The 15518-nt window shown below is 34.3% G+C and overlaps 1 protein-coding gene across 1 annotated transcript; it reads right to left on the bottom strand.

The window, feature by feature from the left end:
* Nucleotides 1-1010: 1010 nt before the first annotated feature.
* Nucleotides 1011-7281, bottom strand: LOC147484424 (uncharacterized). Its single transcript, XM_086579747.1, has 6 exons — nt 7038-7281; nt 6843-6952; nt 6657-6734; nt 6470-6540; nt 6065-6313; nt 1011-1717 (listed from the first exon to the last, which is right to left on the bottom strand). Exons 1-6 carry the CDS (start codon nt 7138-7140, stop codon nt 1051-1053), a joined length of 1278 nt encoding a protein of 425 aa, XP_086435873.1. The 5' UTR covers nt 7141-7281; the 3' UTR covers nt 1011-1050.
* Between the last annotated feature and the right edge of the window lie 8237 nt (nt 7282-15518).

Here is a 15518-nt window from a genome sequence, read left to right on the forward strand (position 1 = left end):
TTATATGATGTCATCGATTGTTTTATTTACCTTGTAATTCATCGATTTTTTATATGTATATGATGCAAGTGACATTTCTGCCAAAAAAGAAATATATTCCAACAAGAAATTGATTAGAATTTGCGAGCAATGAAGGAAAAATTAATAACAATACCTATTACATACCTGAATTATTCATAGAATTGAATAGAAATCAAACAATTTGGTAGCTAGTGTTTTTTTTTCTTATGGTATGACTGTTGGAATTGCTAAAGAATATGATTAATTTATACAATTACAGGTAACCGTTGGACTTGACTCACTGATTGATTTCCACATCATCCATTTATTTCTTGCCACATTGGGAAATAAATTACAAGGTAAATAAAATGATCGATAACGTCATGTATATAAAAAAATAAAATGACATCATATATATCTAACGCTATCTATAAAACTAATTGTTGTGTTTGGTACTTGCAACTTCAGGATTTTTTTCGCTTAGAAAAAAGTTTGTGGGTGTAAATGACAATCAAGGACAAGTTCAGGGGTGACATTTATCTTTAATCCTCAAAAGTTTGAAACTTTGAAACGTTACTGTGTCCATCATTAACAAGCCTTTAGTACAATTAGAAAGGGGATCGTTATATGAACTCAATTTAAAATGACTCCAAAGTTACTCCACCACTAAATACAATGAATTAGAAGTTGATTTTTGGTGGAGATGTTCTCTACACAATAGAGATCATCCTCCCAAAAAAAATCAGTTCATTTGAAGATCTATAACATCCTCAAAACCCGTTTAGAATGTTATGAAATTATCCAATAGCCCAGATTTTTTTTTTTTTAATTTAATAACAACTTTTGAGCTTAGGTTAGGGGCTTAAAAACCCCAACCAACCATTTATTAAATATATGAAAATGAGCTTACAAGGTAGAAAAATAGTAAAAAATAGAATAAAAAAAAATCTAAAGCATAAAAGCTAAAGATTAAGACGATCAATGGGACAACTGTCCCTTTTAGATTGCCTCTTGGCCATCTTTGCATCAAACAGAGTCTTCTTTGATGGCTTACCTTGTGACTTCAACAGAGCAGGTACACACATTTTCAGCTATTAACTCTAACCGCTCAGTCCAACCATTGTCATCTACCATATGAAATAGACCAGTATTTGTTCCAATTTCATCATTATTATCACCATTATCATCAACGTCATCATCTTCATCAACAAGATCATCCAATTTGACTGTTCTCATAATTGCGTTGGCCTCGTTTAATAAATGAAATTTGTTTCTGTTTCCTGATGAAGTTTTAGGTTTAGCTCTCTTCATTGAAGTAGGATATGAATCCAAGACTCGATTATTTGTAGTCCACTCAACAATAACATTTTCGGTAGAGGAACTGTTGATGCTTGTTGAACTTCCAATGTTTGGAGATTCTAATAGAGTAACATCCTCAAACACTGCATTTACAGAGTTTGCATCCTTCTCTGTGTCCCCATCCTTACCTTCATTCACTTTAGGAGAGTACCCAGCTTCAGCAGAAACATTTCTTGTTTGAACTAGAGACGCAACAATATCAGTAGCTATATTTAAAGCTCCACATACTGCCTCTGGATTGACATTCACATTCACAATAGCTTCTTTTGTTGGGTAATCCCTCACCATGTGAGGAGAAGAGAGTTTTGGTTTTTTATAGATAAACTTAGATGAATCGAAATTTTGTGACTCACTTAAATTTTAACACACTATATAAAAGAAGTTAGGGTTTCATACCCGTAACAAGAAGAGAAAGAAAAATCAATTTTGAGAACAACTAAAATTGAGATAAAACTACTGCAAAAAGATCAAGTTTGTAAGAAAAGATTAATTAGTGAAGAGAGATCTAGTAAGTGTGGTGATAACCGTAAAAATAGTAGAATCCTAAATATTAATGTTAACAACACTAATACGTAATACTACCATTCTTACGTTTAAATCAATTCTTCTTACTCTCAAAACATAATCATGCAATATAATGAGTAAGGATTCATTCCACTCTTAACTCCGCCACAGACTTAAATTGAATTCAACTAATCAAACCCAAAAAAAGAAACAATGGTGAGAGTAATGATTTGATGTGAATTTTCTATACTACCATTCCCAACACAAGAACAATAATAAAAACATGTCATTATGGAATAAGTAATTAACTTTATAAATCTAATAGAACAATAAGAACAAGATATGATTGAATGAATAACAACTACTTATTAATCTAATGAACAATAAAAACAATGATTCAATACTCAAGAAATAAACTAATTAATTAATGTAAAACTAAGAAAACGGATCTAAAGTTTAATGGCTACTTTTCTTATCCTAACCTAATTTATTTTCTAACCTAACTATCTACCATTAACAAAGAGTCAAGCTTTTGTTTTATACTTTCGGATCCAAAATCGTGTATGGACTTGGAGCCATGTTTTTGGGCCGTAAAATCGGGCCCAAAACCAATTTCTTTAGTCCAAAATGGGCTCTTCAACCGCAATTGACTTCGATAAACGTTTCGTCCACTTTTGCTCCTCGATTGGATCAAAGCTTGGACCATTGGAAAGTTCTTTTCCGAGCGGTCGTTTTGACATAAGGTAGGCCCAATTCGGGTCCGAGTCCAAAGATACGAATCGGCCTTCGGAAGTTACACTGACTTATTATCTTGTTTACGCCCGTGTTGACTTTTTTGAACTTTTGACGGAGGGCTTTACGGGCTTTGTCTCCTTGAATCTTGGCCTTTATTCACGTAACTTCTGAAGAACCGACCTTTGCTCCTTTATCTCGCTAAAGTGGCACATTTCTGCACATAATGGACTTTGAAGCCTGAAATGCATAAAAACACGTAATCAGTATTAACTCTTAATTATTACTCACATAATTTGTCTAAAAGTATGATGGTTAAGAGGTTAAAACTACAGTTTTGGGCTCTTATCATGTGGAGATACTTAAGAGAAGTGATTGTAATCTTCCTTCCCACTCTCATAGTCCCAATCTTATTGTCCTAATTTAGTGAATTTAATCCAAACTAAGACATTAGATTTTACCTGAACATATGGATCGAACTCTAAAATCCACTTTGTTAGCCTGAGTGTTTGATTCTTGAATCTCCACGGACCACCGCACCATATCTTCTTCTAGTCTTCCTCACAAGGTAATCAAATCATGAAGAAGCCTTTCCCAAGGGAATTAGTTTCCAATCTCCTTTGGGATGCCAAGTTTAATTTCCAAGGCTATTCTGCAAACCTCATCAACATTATTAAGTCTTTTAAGATCCAACCTACTAACAAGACAATATTTGCAATATAGGCTACCGCGCTCAACTGTTTTTTTTGGTAGCTTGATCATTGGCATATTTTCTAGAACAGAGTCCAGATCCAATTGTTGAGTTTGATCCCCCCCTTTGTCGACAAAGGACTCTTTTCACACCTCCTTCATTGTTACCAACCAAAATTGGATCGGCAACAAAGGGTGGTCGTTGAACAGTATTCTTATATCATTCTTGAACTATGGGTAGCTCAAACTATAGTATAAAATATCGGGATATGGGTATTTATCGATTCTCAATTTCTTGATATGTATCGTGGATATATTTATCTTTTTGGAGATATTTAACATTGTTTCAAGATTGTGATGTTCATTGGGCAGAGCCATTGGAGGTCCTATTGGGATTGACAAACATACTCTTGAAAAGGACTTTGGGTACTTTGCTTCGGTTTTGGTCGACATAGACCTCTCCGAACCAGTACCGAATCAAATTCTAGTCAAGATGCCCAAATTCTATGGACATTGTAAGTCAATATGTAGGTCTCCTCATTATAGAGTGCAATGTTTTGCAGAAGGATGTTTGAAGGGATGAAATAGCATCATCTGAGAACTAGGCTGAGAAGCAAGCTCAAAAACAAGGCGAGACTCAAGTTGTTGAGGCACAAAATAAACATAAAAAACAAGAAGAGAAATAGGAATAAAAACAAGGAAAAACCTACTGAATATGTCAACACATTGGTGGAAGATGGGGATCAGAATGTTGGCTCTACATCCATTGTTGCGAGAGATCTAACCCATGAGGAGATCCATGCAGTAAATGAACATAATGTTCCTGAGGCTCATGTCACATGATCCATTAATAGAGAGGATGTTGGCCATGGGGAAAACGATGCGTCAATCGATCCCCGCTAAGATAGTTTGTATATGAACACTCTATACTTCAATCGAAATCTAAATTTTCACTACAACTAACAACCACAAATCTAAGCTATATAATTAACTATTACAAACAAGTATAACACAATGAGACACAAAATATACCGTGGTTCGGCCAATAATGCTTACTTTCATAAGAGCAAATCATTTTATAATATACAAATATCGTTGATATATATAAAATATCAACAAATATCATGGATAATTGATATATTATGATATATCATTTATATTTATTTAAAATATAATGATAAATATTAAATAAAATTATTATTTACACAAAATATCACTAAATATCCGAATCTGTGCAGTTTAAGACTTTAAGCACCGCTTAATCAGCGCTATAAGCTATTACACCAATGTGGTAGAAAGTTAGAGGTCTGAGCGGGATTGAAAAATCGGCCGATTTGTTCCTCTTAGTCGGACGACTTACAATAAACCGGCTTGGAAAAATCCCCGCTTAATAGTTTTTGGGTTTTGGTTTTTAATTTTTTTGTGAGTACGGCACATTTAAGAAGTTGTACGCCCAAAAAGCCACACTATTAAACCCACAATGTTCTCAACTTCTCTTCACCTGTTCACAATAAAACAAAAAAAAAAAAAAAAAACACTACCACCGAGCACTCCAGCAATGGCAGCACTCAGACAACCTCCATCCCTCCCAGGTTAGTTATTCACTCATTCTTATCACTTTTTCTTATTTGTTTTTTTATTGGTTTTTTCTAATTTTTCTTAGAGAGTTTGTGAGGGAAGGTAATGATCCCTCTTGGGGCCAAGTTCTAGCAGAAAGGGTGAAACTGGAAGCATTTAGAATTTTTGATGAGGAGGACGAAGACATTGATATTGAATATTGGGGATTATTAACACTTTAGAGTTTAGAGACAAGTAGTCTGTCATGTAGTCAACATTTTTGTATATTCTGTTTAATTTCTGCACAATAGACTATTTCAATGAGGCCTTGCTTGATTTCTTGTATTTTTTATTTTTCTTTTTGACTTTTATGGCTTAACTAAAAGACCTCCGATTAATTTCAATTAATCCCCAATTACATCATAAATATTATCAAAATATTATCGATATTTACAGTCTTATATAACTTTGATATTTATATATCTTTTGCTAAAATCTCAATATTTATCGTGATATTTTGTGGCTTAAACACTGAATGATCCGTCATTTAGTGACGGATCTTGAAAGGCATCTGTGTAGTGATGCTCTTAGAAAGTGAGGAAGAGACTAAAACAGTTCGGTCAACGCAGTCAAAGGAACTGATCTTCACTCACTAGCCGCCACCATGAGAAAAAAGGAGTTTTTTTTAGCCTTTGTGTGTCATATAACCATCCCCATTCTAGATCAATTTGACTTTCTGTGGAGATGAATTATACATGGAGTATGTCCACCAAAATATCGACCAAATCTAAAATAATTAAGTTTCTCAAATTCTCAATGATCTTGAGTATGATTTTGCGTCGAAGTTGGTTGTCCATAGAATGATAGCATCCCTCCCAGCTTTTAAAAATAAAGATGGACAAATGTTCACAAGTCACAACCACCACACAAGAAAACAAAATTATATTTCTTCAAAATTAAAAATAAATAAATACCCGCCACAGAGAGGCTGTGTCGTCTCTTCTAGGCTCTATCGTACCATCCAGAATTTATCTAAAATGTTTGTACAAGTATGTACTCGGTACCTCAAAAGAGCAAATCTCATTATAATTCTCTTAAGATGTGTTTTTTTTTTTTTTTTGGGCTTGAATCTTAAGATGTGTTATCAAAGCATGAGGAAGAAGAAATAAAAACAAAATTAGATACTCTTCCAAGAAATTTACAAAAATAATATTGGACGTACTAAATCACTGTCAAGCCACTGTATCTTGGTCTTTGTCTTTCAGGTGAAAGTGCTTCTTCCATTGCCTTTCTCTTGTTGTTTGGCTGCTGTGTTTGTTGTTGCAGGTGCAATTGTTGTTGTTGTTGTTGTGGCTTTGGTTCTGGTTGTTTTTCTATGGATTTTCCCCTAAGTAGATGGGGTTTAAGCCTATTCACATCTGATAGTTGCACTGGCTTCAGGAAAAACTCCTCTGCGCCTTCTTCTAAGCATCTGAACAATACCCATAAAGTAATTTCAACTTAGAAACAAATTCACTAAGGAAATATTTAAGTTTTAGTTTATCATCGACTTTGGAACAAGTGGTACTATGAAAAAATCAAATCAAATCAAATTGAGTGGTGCTCAAGACATTAGGGTGGTGTTTACCTGTTAATCCTTGAAGGTACATTTTCAGAGGACATGATTACAACAGGTATATCTTTTAGAGACGAAGATTCCTGAAAATGTAAAACAAAACAGGAAAAAATCTAGTAAGTTTTTTTTTTCTAGCATTATGAGTGATAGTGAGAGATTCCCCAAATTAGAGACAAAAAAAGGAATAAAATCTATCTACCTTGATTTTTTTCAGAAGATCATAGCCCGTCATTCCCGGCATGCAGTAGTCTGTAATTATGAGATTAACTTCCACTACCTATTAATGAAGGACAATTACAAAAATTATTCAACAAAACAAATAAGAAAAGAAAATATTAAGTAACAATGTAGTACAGAACTACAGACTACAGAACAGAAGACCAACCTGATGATGATCAGAAGAAACAGATGGTGAGTTTGAGCTTGGGTTTCTGTGATCCTCTTCTATCAAACCAAGAAACTCCAACGCTTTACTACCAGAATCAACTGTAGTAACTGCTGATATAAACAAATCCCATAAGCAATTAATCAAATGTCAACACATACAAATAAGAAACAACTATATATTAACTTTACACACCTTGATAAGATGAAGTCTTAAGTAGTCTTTCAATCAGTTTTCTATCAATAAGACTGTCATCGACAGCTAAAACATGAAACTGTGTTTCTTTTGCCATGCCCATTACAAACAAGAACAGATGAGCTAGAAGAGAAATACAAAGAAAAGAGAGAGAGAGAGAGATGATTCTTGAGTTGTGTTGTGTTGTGTTTGGTTTGGAGAAAAGATGCAGCCCTTTGTATTGAAATACCACTCAACAAAATCCCACAAACATAGAAAGCAAGATCTCACCAGATTTTATCCAAATCTCTCAAATTTTCTAAGTTGATATATGAAGCAATGAGAAATGGACCCTCTATACCATATAAGTTGAAAACTATAAACTAAAAGTCTACAAGTTTGATGAGTTATAAAAGAAAGATGGTGAGTAGTGAAGAAGTTAAAGGGAAAGAGTGGTGTAGGGGGGATTTTATTACAAAAAACTAAAGAAATGTTCTGGACTGGAGTGATTATAGGGTGTTGGAAGGAGTGTTAATTGGGACCCATTAAAATCCTCTCTAAAGATACAGGTGACGTCATGTTTTACTACTTTTCACTGGTATGAAATCATGTGCTCTTCTTACCATATCTTGAGCAGGTGGGATGGTGCAAAGAGGGAACAATATTATTTGATTCTTCCGAGATTTGCTTCCCATGGTCATATTAATGGAAAAATGTGTCTGTGGGATCAACATGTGCATGCAGTCATCAACCCATACACCTCGACTCTACCTAAATTCAGAAGAGCCTCACATCATGACATCAGGACATCACTCCTATAAAGTCACATCTCTATTATCGAAAAAAAAAAAAAAAATCGCATATTCACATCTCTTTCTTATATTTAAATTTTCTTGCGAATGTTTGCAAGCAACACCCTGCGCACAAGCATATTTATTATGGAACAAAAATGTCAAATACTACATGTATTGAGGTAATAGCAATGAAATATCTTGTACCTGACTCTATAGTGTTGAAACTTATATGGTAGCTCACTAGCTCATCCCAATAGGAATATGCAAATTGTGGATTACAACAATTAAAATACCGATGATGAATGCTGAGATTTGAAAAGTTGAAGTTCCAACTATTATTACATCATTATATAAAACACTTTGAGATTCAAATCCAAACCAACAAATCATGCATATTGAAAATTTTGAATAAACCAGATCTAAAATCATATTTGTAACGATGTTTGGGGTTGTAATGCCATAAATAAATACTATGTTATGAATCTTCATCTTCATTTCGAATATGAAAATCTGTAAAAAAACCTAATGAATTGAATGTTGACCCTGAGATGTAGAATTATATTAGCAAGGCCTCACTAGATATGGCCTTGGAGATATGATCCGATTTCATCAGCCAGTCCTCTCCTTCTTTACAGCCTTTCTTCATGTGATTATGAGCTATGAGTTTGGTACTTAAATTAGTTAAATACATCTTTAATTGTGGTCAATATGTATTTCTTATGTGCTTATCTCTTTCAGTTTTTTTTGTCGATATCACCTTTTCTTCTGCAACCATTTTAAAACTGAAAATTGTGGTTCCGATTTTGGCAACTCATTGTTCACTGAAAATCTCATGAAACACATTGTGTATTTGTGTCTATGAAAACAACTATTGAGTGGATACAACTAATATACTCACCACCTTTCATTATAAATGTACTGCGAAAACCGCATTCTTACATGTTAAAGAAATTTTGTTTATATCTTTGCATGCATATCATTTTCTTTCCCCATTTTTTAAGTGCTGACTCTTGAGGATTCAAGTGGCCATTGTAATTGTCAAAAGGCTGCTTGCTTGCACCAATTGATTTGAACCGAAATTTACATCCTATCAAATACGTGCATGCATATTTCAAGTATTACAATGGAAATGTTCTGTGATCGTACCAACATACATCAAAATATTATTTCCATGGGATACGTTGCGTTGCAGCTTTCAGTATATATCGACTTATACATAAGGGTAAATAATGTAAGTATTGTCATTAATTTGTACGAGCTGAGGCTTATTTAATCAAAGATTCCCAACACAATTCACTTCATTTTGCAACCATATCTACATTATCTGAAATTCCACATTAAGATTATAATATGGACTATATAATAAGCTTTATACCCTTCTAGTAGGTGAATCAGTGGTACTTCGGTCAACCTTGATGCTGATTAGTCAGTGTTCACGTGCATTGCCAGCCATTTGTTACAACCTGATCTTAATTTGATATGTCGTTATGTATTAGTAAGATTATAGAGGGTATATATGCTAATCATCTTTATATCCTTTGCTTAATGTAGTTTGTGATAATGTGATGCCTGGCAGCCTGGGTCAATTGTTGATGCTGATTGGTCGATCGGTGTTACTTCTATTTCACCAATATGATTCTGACCTCCGATTGTCAAGTGTTTGAAAACAAATCATGAGCAAAACGTCAACTTTATGTTAAGAGGGTTGACAAGCTAGTGAAAATTTTGTACCTAGTTGAACGAATTTTTTTAAAAACAAATGTATATAAAATCTAAACCGAATTAAGTGATAACACTATAAAATTTTGCAAATAAAGCTAAGCACATTTGTCCTTTTTGTTAGATTGAGAGAACGAATTTGTGGACGTACTGTCCACGGGACAAGTGAAAATTGGGCCACCTCATCAGTCTTACACCTTTTGAACCAGCCACTTAACACCTTCCTTATATATATTCCTTGTAAAATAAATGGACTAAAAAGATTAAAACAAAGAGAAGAAATAGTAAATCAAAACAAAATAAACAGCATGTCAGCATTAAACGAAAGCAAATGCAAACTGCACTGCTGATCTTCTTTACAATCTCGTTCCGCCAATTCTGATCAAAAAAAAAAAACGAAATGGAGGTCTTTGACATTTAACATGTAACAGAAATTTCAAAATGTGATTTGTTTATATTTACTAAATCTTCTTGAGAGGTTCAATCTTGAGATAGGTTTGCTGATTTTCAAGTTTTTATCAAATTTCAAGTGATAATTTTTCCGGAAAAATAATGGAGTGTTTTGTTCCCACAAAACCATTGATTTATGCCCAAAATTAAAGATTGCAAATTTTAAGATGAAAAACATCAACTGCACTTCGAACAAAATTCAATTTATGGTGACTTATGTATATTGCCATGGACGAATCAGGTTGCTAACGCGGACGAATCAGGTTCACTTGTCATTAGGTTTATTTGTCTTAAAAAGTTTTGTTTAGTTTTCCTTTCTAAGTAAGACGATGCATAAACAGACTTAATTAATGTATTAAGGGTGCTACATAAAAGTGTCAAGGCCGGACAAATCACATACTAATTTATATAATCTGAAACCTTATTTGTTAAGAGAAAAAGCACGGAACCTTTTGACGAAATAAGAAATGTATGTAAAAATTAAAAATGAGGCATAAAGAGATATGATTGGATCGTAGCTAGGAAGATCGTGACAAGAAGATTCCAATGAAATCAATATTATATGCAATTAAATGGGGATTACTAATTGGAAGTTAGTTATATGGCAGTAGGAAAATGAAGTAAGAGGAAAAAAAATTTCTTTCAAATTAAATTTCTAAGATTAGTGTTCAACTCCCGCCTAATATCATATCGACCGTTGAAATACTTGTCATCGAGCATTATGTTAAGTAAAATCATAGCAATTAGCACCATGTAAATTGTAGATAAATATATACAGTGAACGAAATGATGAAGTACCTACATGAAGTAAACCTAAACATCACTTTTTTGTTAGCTAGGCTTTTGAGCGTGTACATCAGTACATGACTACTTGGAGAAAATTTTCCACAGATAACATTTAAAGGGTTCTTCTAGGCTTGCACCCTCATTTGAAAAAAAAAATTAGACTCCCCCCTCCCCCATTTCAAGGAAATTAGACTTGCCCCATACCAACTCACCGTTTTAGTCAATGTATTTTGACTATTATCTTTGTAGTCAAGGCAGTAAAATGTCTTGAATACCCTTGTTGTTGTGAACTACCAAAATAATCTTTGATATCCCAATTCAATACCCATTTTCATGTTTGAGAAATAAAGAGACACGTGTGGACATCTCGTCCTATCTAATATAACGGTCACAATTCAAACACTTAATACATTGGACACGTATTGGTAGCAAGAAAAGACAATTAGAAAATAAACCTTAAGTTAGAAATTAGACATGCCAACCCAAATCGTCATTACAATTGAATAATCTCTATTAACGTGTCCTAAGCTTAAAAAATACTAATACACATTCTTATTAGTCCTCATTATACATATTTATTATTTAATTTGTAAATTTTTTTAAATTCTTAAACATCCACCATCATTTTACCCATATTAAAGTGTTATTTTTGGTGATTTCAAACAAAATTGTTGCTTAATTAGTTGGGAAAAATGAACTCAAAGTTTAGGACTTAATTATCAATGAGTGATGTGGGCCGTTGGATGTGAGTAATTAGATATTAATATGTGTCATGTACATTCTATAGTTTAAATTGAGTATGACAAAACTAATATGTCATCTTGGTAATTTTTCAATGAAAAAAATATTCAAGATATTTCAACTGCTTTGACCACGAAATAACAGTCAAAATATATTGACTGAGACGACGAGTGGGTCTAGGAAACAAGTCTAATTTTCATTTTCCTGAATTTAGGAGGCAAGTCAAATTTTTTTTCAAATAGGGGTGAGGGTCTAAAAAATCCAAATTTAAATATATCCAAAATTGTCTTTGCCAAAAGAAACAAAATTCCCCTTCAATCATTCAAAACACTCATGCATGATATTGTGATGGTGCGGTCCTATGAATATTACTATACCTTTGTATGAAATAAACTTTATATAGGAGAATTATCCGTCCTATGTATGTATTCATCAAAAAGCAAACTAATGGATCACTGTCCATGAGTGGTAATTGATAACCACCCGTTGGTCGACCATCCACTTAAAAGAGTGGCAAACACTACTCCACATGGAATTTATTTGAGTATTTTAGTGTATCATATATCTATAGGTTAAGTGGCATAAGTGGGTGCACAACTGCAAATTATGCATCAATCATGAAATTAATTTGGTCGAGGAATCTTAACCTCCTTCCCTAAATAGAAATAACTTTGAAAATGGACTTCAAAGCAACCTTTGTTCTTATGCCTTCAAAAGACTCGGAGATTATCTTAATTTTAACAATGTATCAGTAATCCAAACTCCAAAGTCAACTTTGTTTAGTTATATGAAGAATTCTTTCTGATGATTCATTGATTCAATTTTTAACTGTCAGATTACTAAGATTACATTGAGACTATTCCATACACATGATTAACCAATTAATTATGCAATCAAAAACAAATATGTCGCGTCGCAGATCAAAAGTTAGAAGTCCAGGTATGAAGACCTATTTGGATCAAACGTTTGTTTTTAGGTAGCGGAAATTTTAACCCTGTTAACTATATTCTCTTTTTTCTTTGTGTGGTGTGCTGTTGTCAGAAATATTTCTCAAGGCAATGCAAGTATCTGTTTTTTCAAATTTATCTTTTCTTCAGAATTTAATTATTACTGAAACTTACAGACTTACTAAGAATAATCCCTTCCCTGGGAAATCTTTGATTTGTTACCTTGTTAATTCAAAGTCAAGAAAAAAAAATTTGACTATAACCCTGATTTTCCTGTAAAACAAAAAAATCCCTAGCTTGAAGGAGTAGGTTGACGTTTCCTAAAGAGTATGAAAGCCAAAATTCCGTTAAAAAAATTTCCAACCTACTTTCAAGGAAAGGAAGCAAAAGTCACTTTTTTTTTTTTTTTTTTTTTTTTTTTTTTTTTTGTTGGGTAAGTTAAATATATTAAAAAGATCAAAAAAGAAAAGAGAATACTCAAACACAAGCTTTCACTCAATAGTGGACATGTAAACAGGTGGATTTTAGAACAACACTAGCAAAATCTAACAAACTTGCTAAATGGATTTTCCTACTTGTGAATCCATGCAGGCTTGCCCACAATGTGTACGGCCGGCCTCCTGATGAGGTAAACTTGCTCCAGCTTTGGCAAAAGTATCCGCCAGAGATATCAGCTTTGCCTACAAAAGACACTTTCTAAGGCAAAACAATGGCCTCGATCAAGCCCTCAGGCCTCAGCTGTATCTCGAGGTGATGTTTAGTCCACTAGATTTTCAGCTAAATTTGGTTCTATATCAAGCACACTATGGTAGAAGATACAAAGTATACATCCCGACCTGATCCGATCCATGTAGGGTCTGACCCGATTCAAGCAGGACTAAGACATTGTGCGAACGACATGATGCTGTCTACCCAGTTGCCGTGGTAGCACCGTTAATTGAAATGAAATGGTCCCAACTCACAGTCCCTATATTCAAAGATATATTCATTCTTTTGGAGACAAGAATCCTACAAAGAAAGCTTTCAAATCTTGATTTTTGCCGGGAATAGTGGGTCAGGGTCACCCGATTTGCTTTATTTTTCTGTGTAGACTTATAAAAACCTTTATGTGGGGAGGGGGGGACCTTAAGCTGTCCATGTCTTGTAGTACTAGCAAAGAAACCTCATGAAGTATACAAAAGGGAAGGTGCAATGTTTATCTTTGCATTAGGAAATGACTTGAGACCTACCATTCCTACCATTTTATGATACACTTGAAGAAGCAGCAAGTAATGTGACAATATATTTTACCTTCTATGTGCCGTGGGCCGTGGCGTGACACCTTATCATGAATTTGTGACGATGATTTGGTTGTTGCATTCCAAAATTGGGGGGCATGTCTATCGAACTTGCTCATCCAATGAATTGTGCATATTTTGCATTGGTCACATATTAAAACTGTGTAAAATGATATGATCATCCATCAAATCAACGAAAAACTTCTGCTAATTATTAAATATACCGTTTGGGGAATAATATAGGTACATAGTCTATCGCTCTCAATATATTCATTTAGTACGTACAGCAGTCATTTTTCTATTGGTGTAAATATGTAATAGACGATAGAATATCGGAAAAATAAATAAAAAATGAAGTAATACTTCCATAGTTGATGTTTGTAGCCTAATTGTTGATTCAAATGATAGATCTATATTTGGCCAACGTAAGGAGGGCGGAGGCTGATGAGCACAAATATGCATCACATGGTACTTACATTGTGGGGTGATAGTCACTGTTTTTTTTTTTTTATAAGTTGATTTTATTGGTAAGGAGTGTAAAAACACACAAGTACATGAGTGAGTGAGTACCTCACATATGTGACTGTGAATTACAAGAGGAAAAACAAGAAAGCAAACACAAATAACTCCCTATTACAAACTTTCCTCCTCAGGTCCTCTAAGCACCTTTGTCCAGTCTAGCACCAGTTCTCTGAAGTGGAAGTTACGTCTTTCCTCCATATTAGATAGCCAAAACCAACATAAATCCTTTATCTCCAGCACAGTGTTATGAATTGAAAGCTCCGTGCTCCGAAAAATATGATGGTTTCTCGCCTTCCATATTGCCTATATCCCTGCATAAGGTACCTCCATAAGTTCGCACTAAACGATTTGTCCCTCCGTCTTGGCCAATAAGAAAGAAATTCCTCAATTGTCTCTGCTTGAGCTAGTAGAGGGAAAGTCATAAGCCTAGGGTGTGCTAGGATTGTCCATACTCCCAAAGCAAATGAACAGTGTAGAAATAGGTGACTTATATCCTCCGCAAACATAGAACACAAAAAGCACGTAGGGGACACGATAGTACCTCGGTGAATCAATTGGTCAGGCGTCAAAATTCGCCCTAGCATAACCTCCCAAAAAAACATCTTTACTTTCAAAGGTAAATGAGTTTTCCATACCAATTTTGAAGGAAAAGTGGTCATTGTTGTCTCTGGATGTCGGGTTTGTGCAGCAATTGCCTCGTACAAGGAACTAACAGAGAAAACATTGTTCTTTATCCATTTCCAGCTACAACTATCCACATCTGTGTTCAATACCACTGTATCTAACAACCTGGACAAAACATCCACCTGTTGTACAACCCGAACAGTATTTCGCCTCTTTAAAAACATGTTCTAAGTCACTCGATCATTGTGCGTATGAGCATACTCATATACAAAACCACTTTTATTGTTAGAAGCTTGGAAAATCTCTGGGAATTTCTCTGCCAATGACTTTCCACCAATCCAACTATCCGACCAGAATAGAATCTTTCGGCCATTACCCACAGTGAAGCTTATACCCTGCCTGAACAAAGGTAGAGCTTTCATAATGTCTCTCCAAAGGCTACATCCATGAGCCTGTGTTGTTTGGTTAGGCCACCACCTATGTGTTAGGAATATACAACTTAATTGTACTTACTCTTTACCAATTACCAAACTATACAAACCTTTTGTCTTGTAAGTGTCTTGTACTTCTTAATTAAATCCGAGCCTAGTGTAGATACACTATGTCCTTAAGACAGATTTTCCCCCTCACGGTGCTTGAAGG

This window comes from Coptis chinensis, chromosome 8, assembly GCF_015680905.1.
Source record: "Coptis chinensis isolate HL-2020 chromosome 8, ASM1568090v1, whole genome shotgun sequence".
Lineage (NCBI taxonomy): Eukaryota > Viridiplantae > Streptophyta > Magnoliopsida > Ranunculales > Ranunculaceae > Coptis > Coptis chinensis.

Excerpts from the sequence above, each read along its gene's own strand:
- LOC147484424 (XM_086579747.1), bottom strand. The coding sequence starts at position 7,140 with ATGGGCATGGCAAAAGAAACACAGTTTCATGTTTTAGCTGTCGATGAC. Across the intron at positions 6,541-6,656 it reads ATCTTCTGAAAAAAATCAAG|GAATCTTCGTCTCTAAAAGA; the intron begins GTAGATAGATTT and ends TTACATTTTCAG. Across the intron at positions 6,314-6,469 it reads GTACCTTCAAGGATTAACAG|ATGCTTAGAAGAAGGCGCAG; the intron begins GTAAACACCACC and ends GGTATTGTTCAG.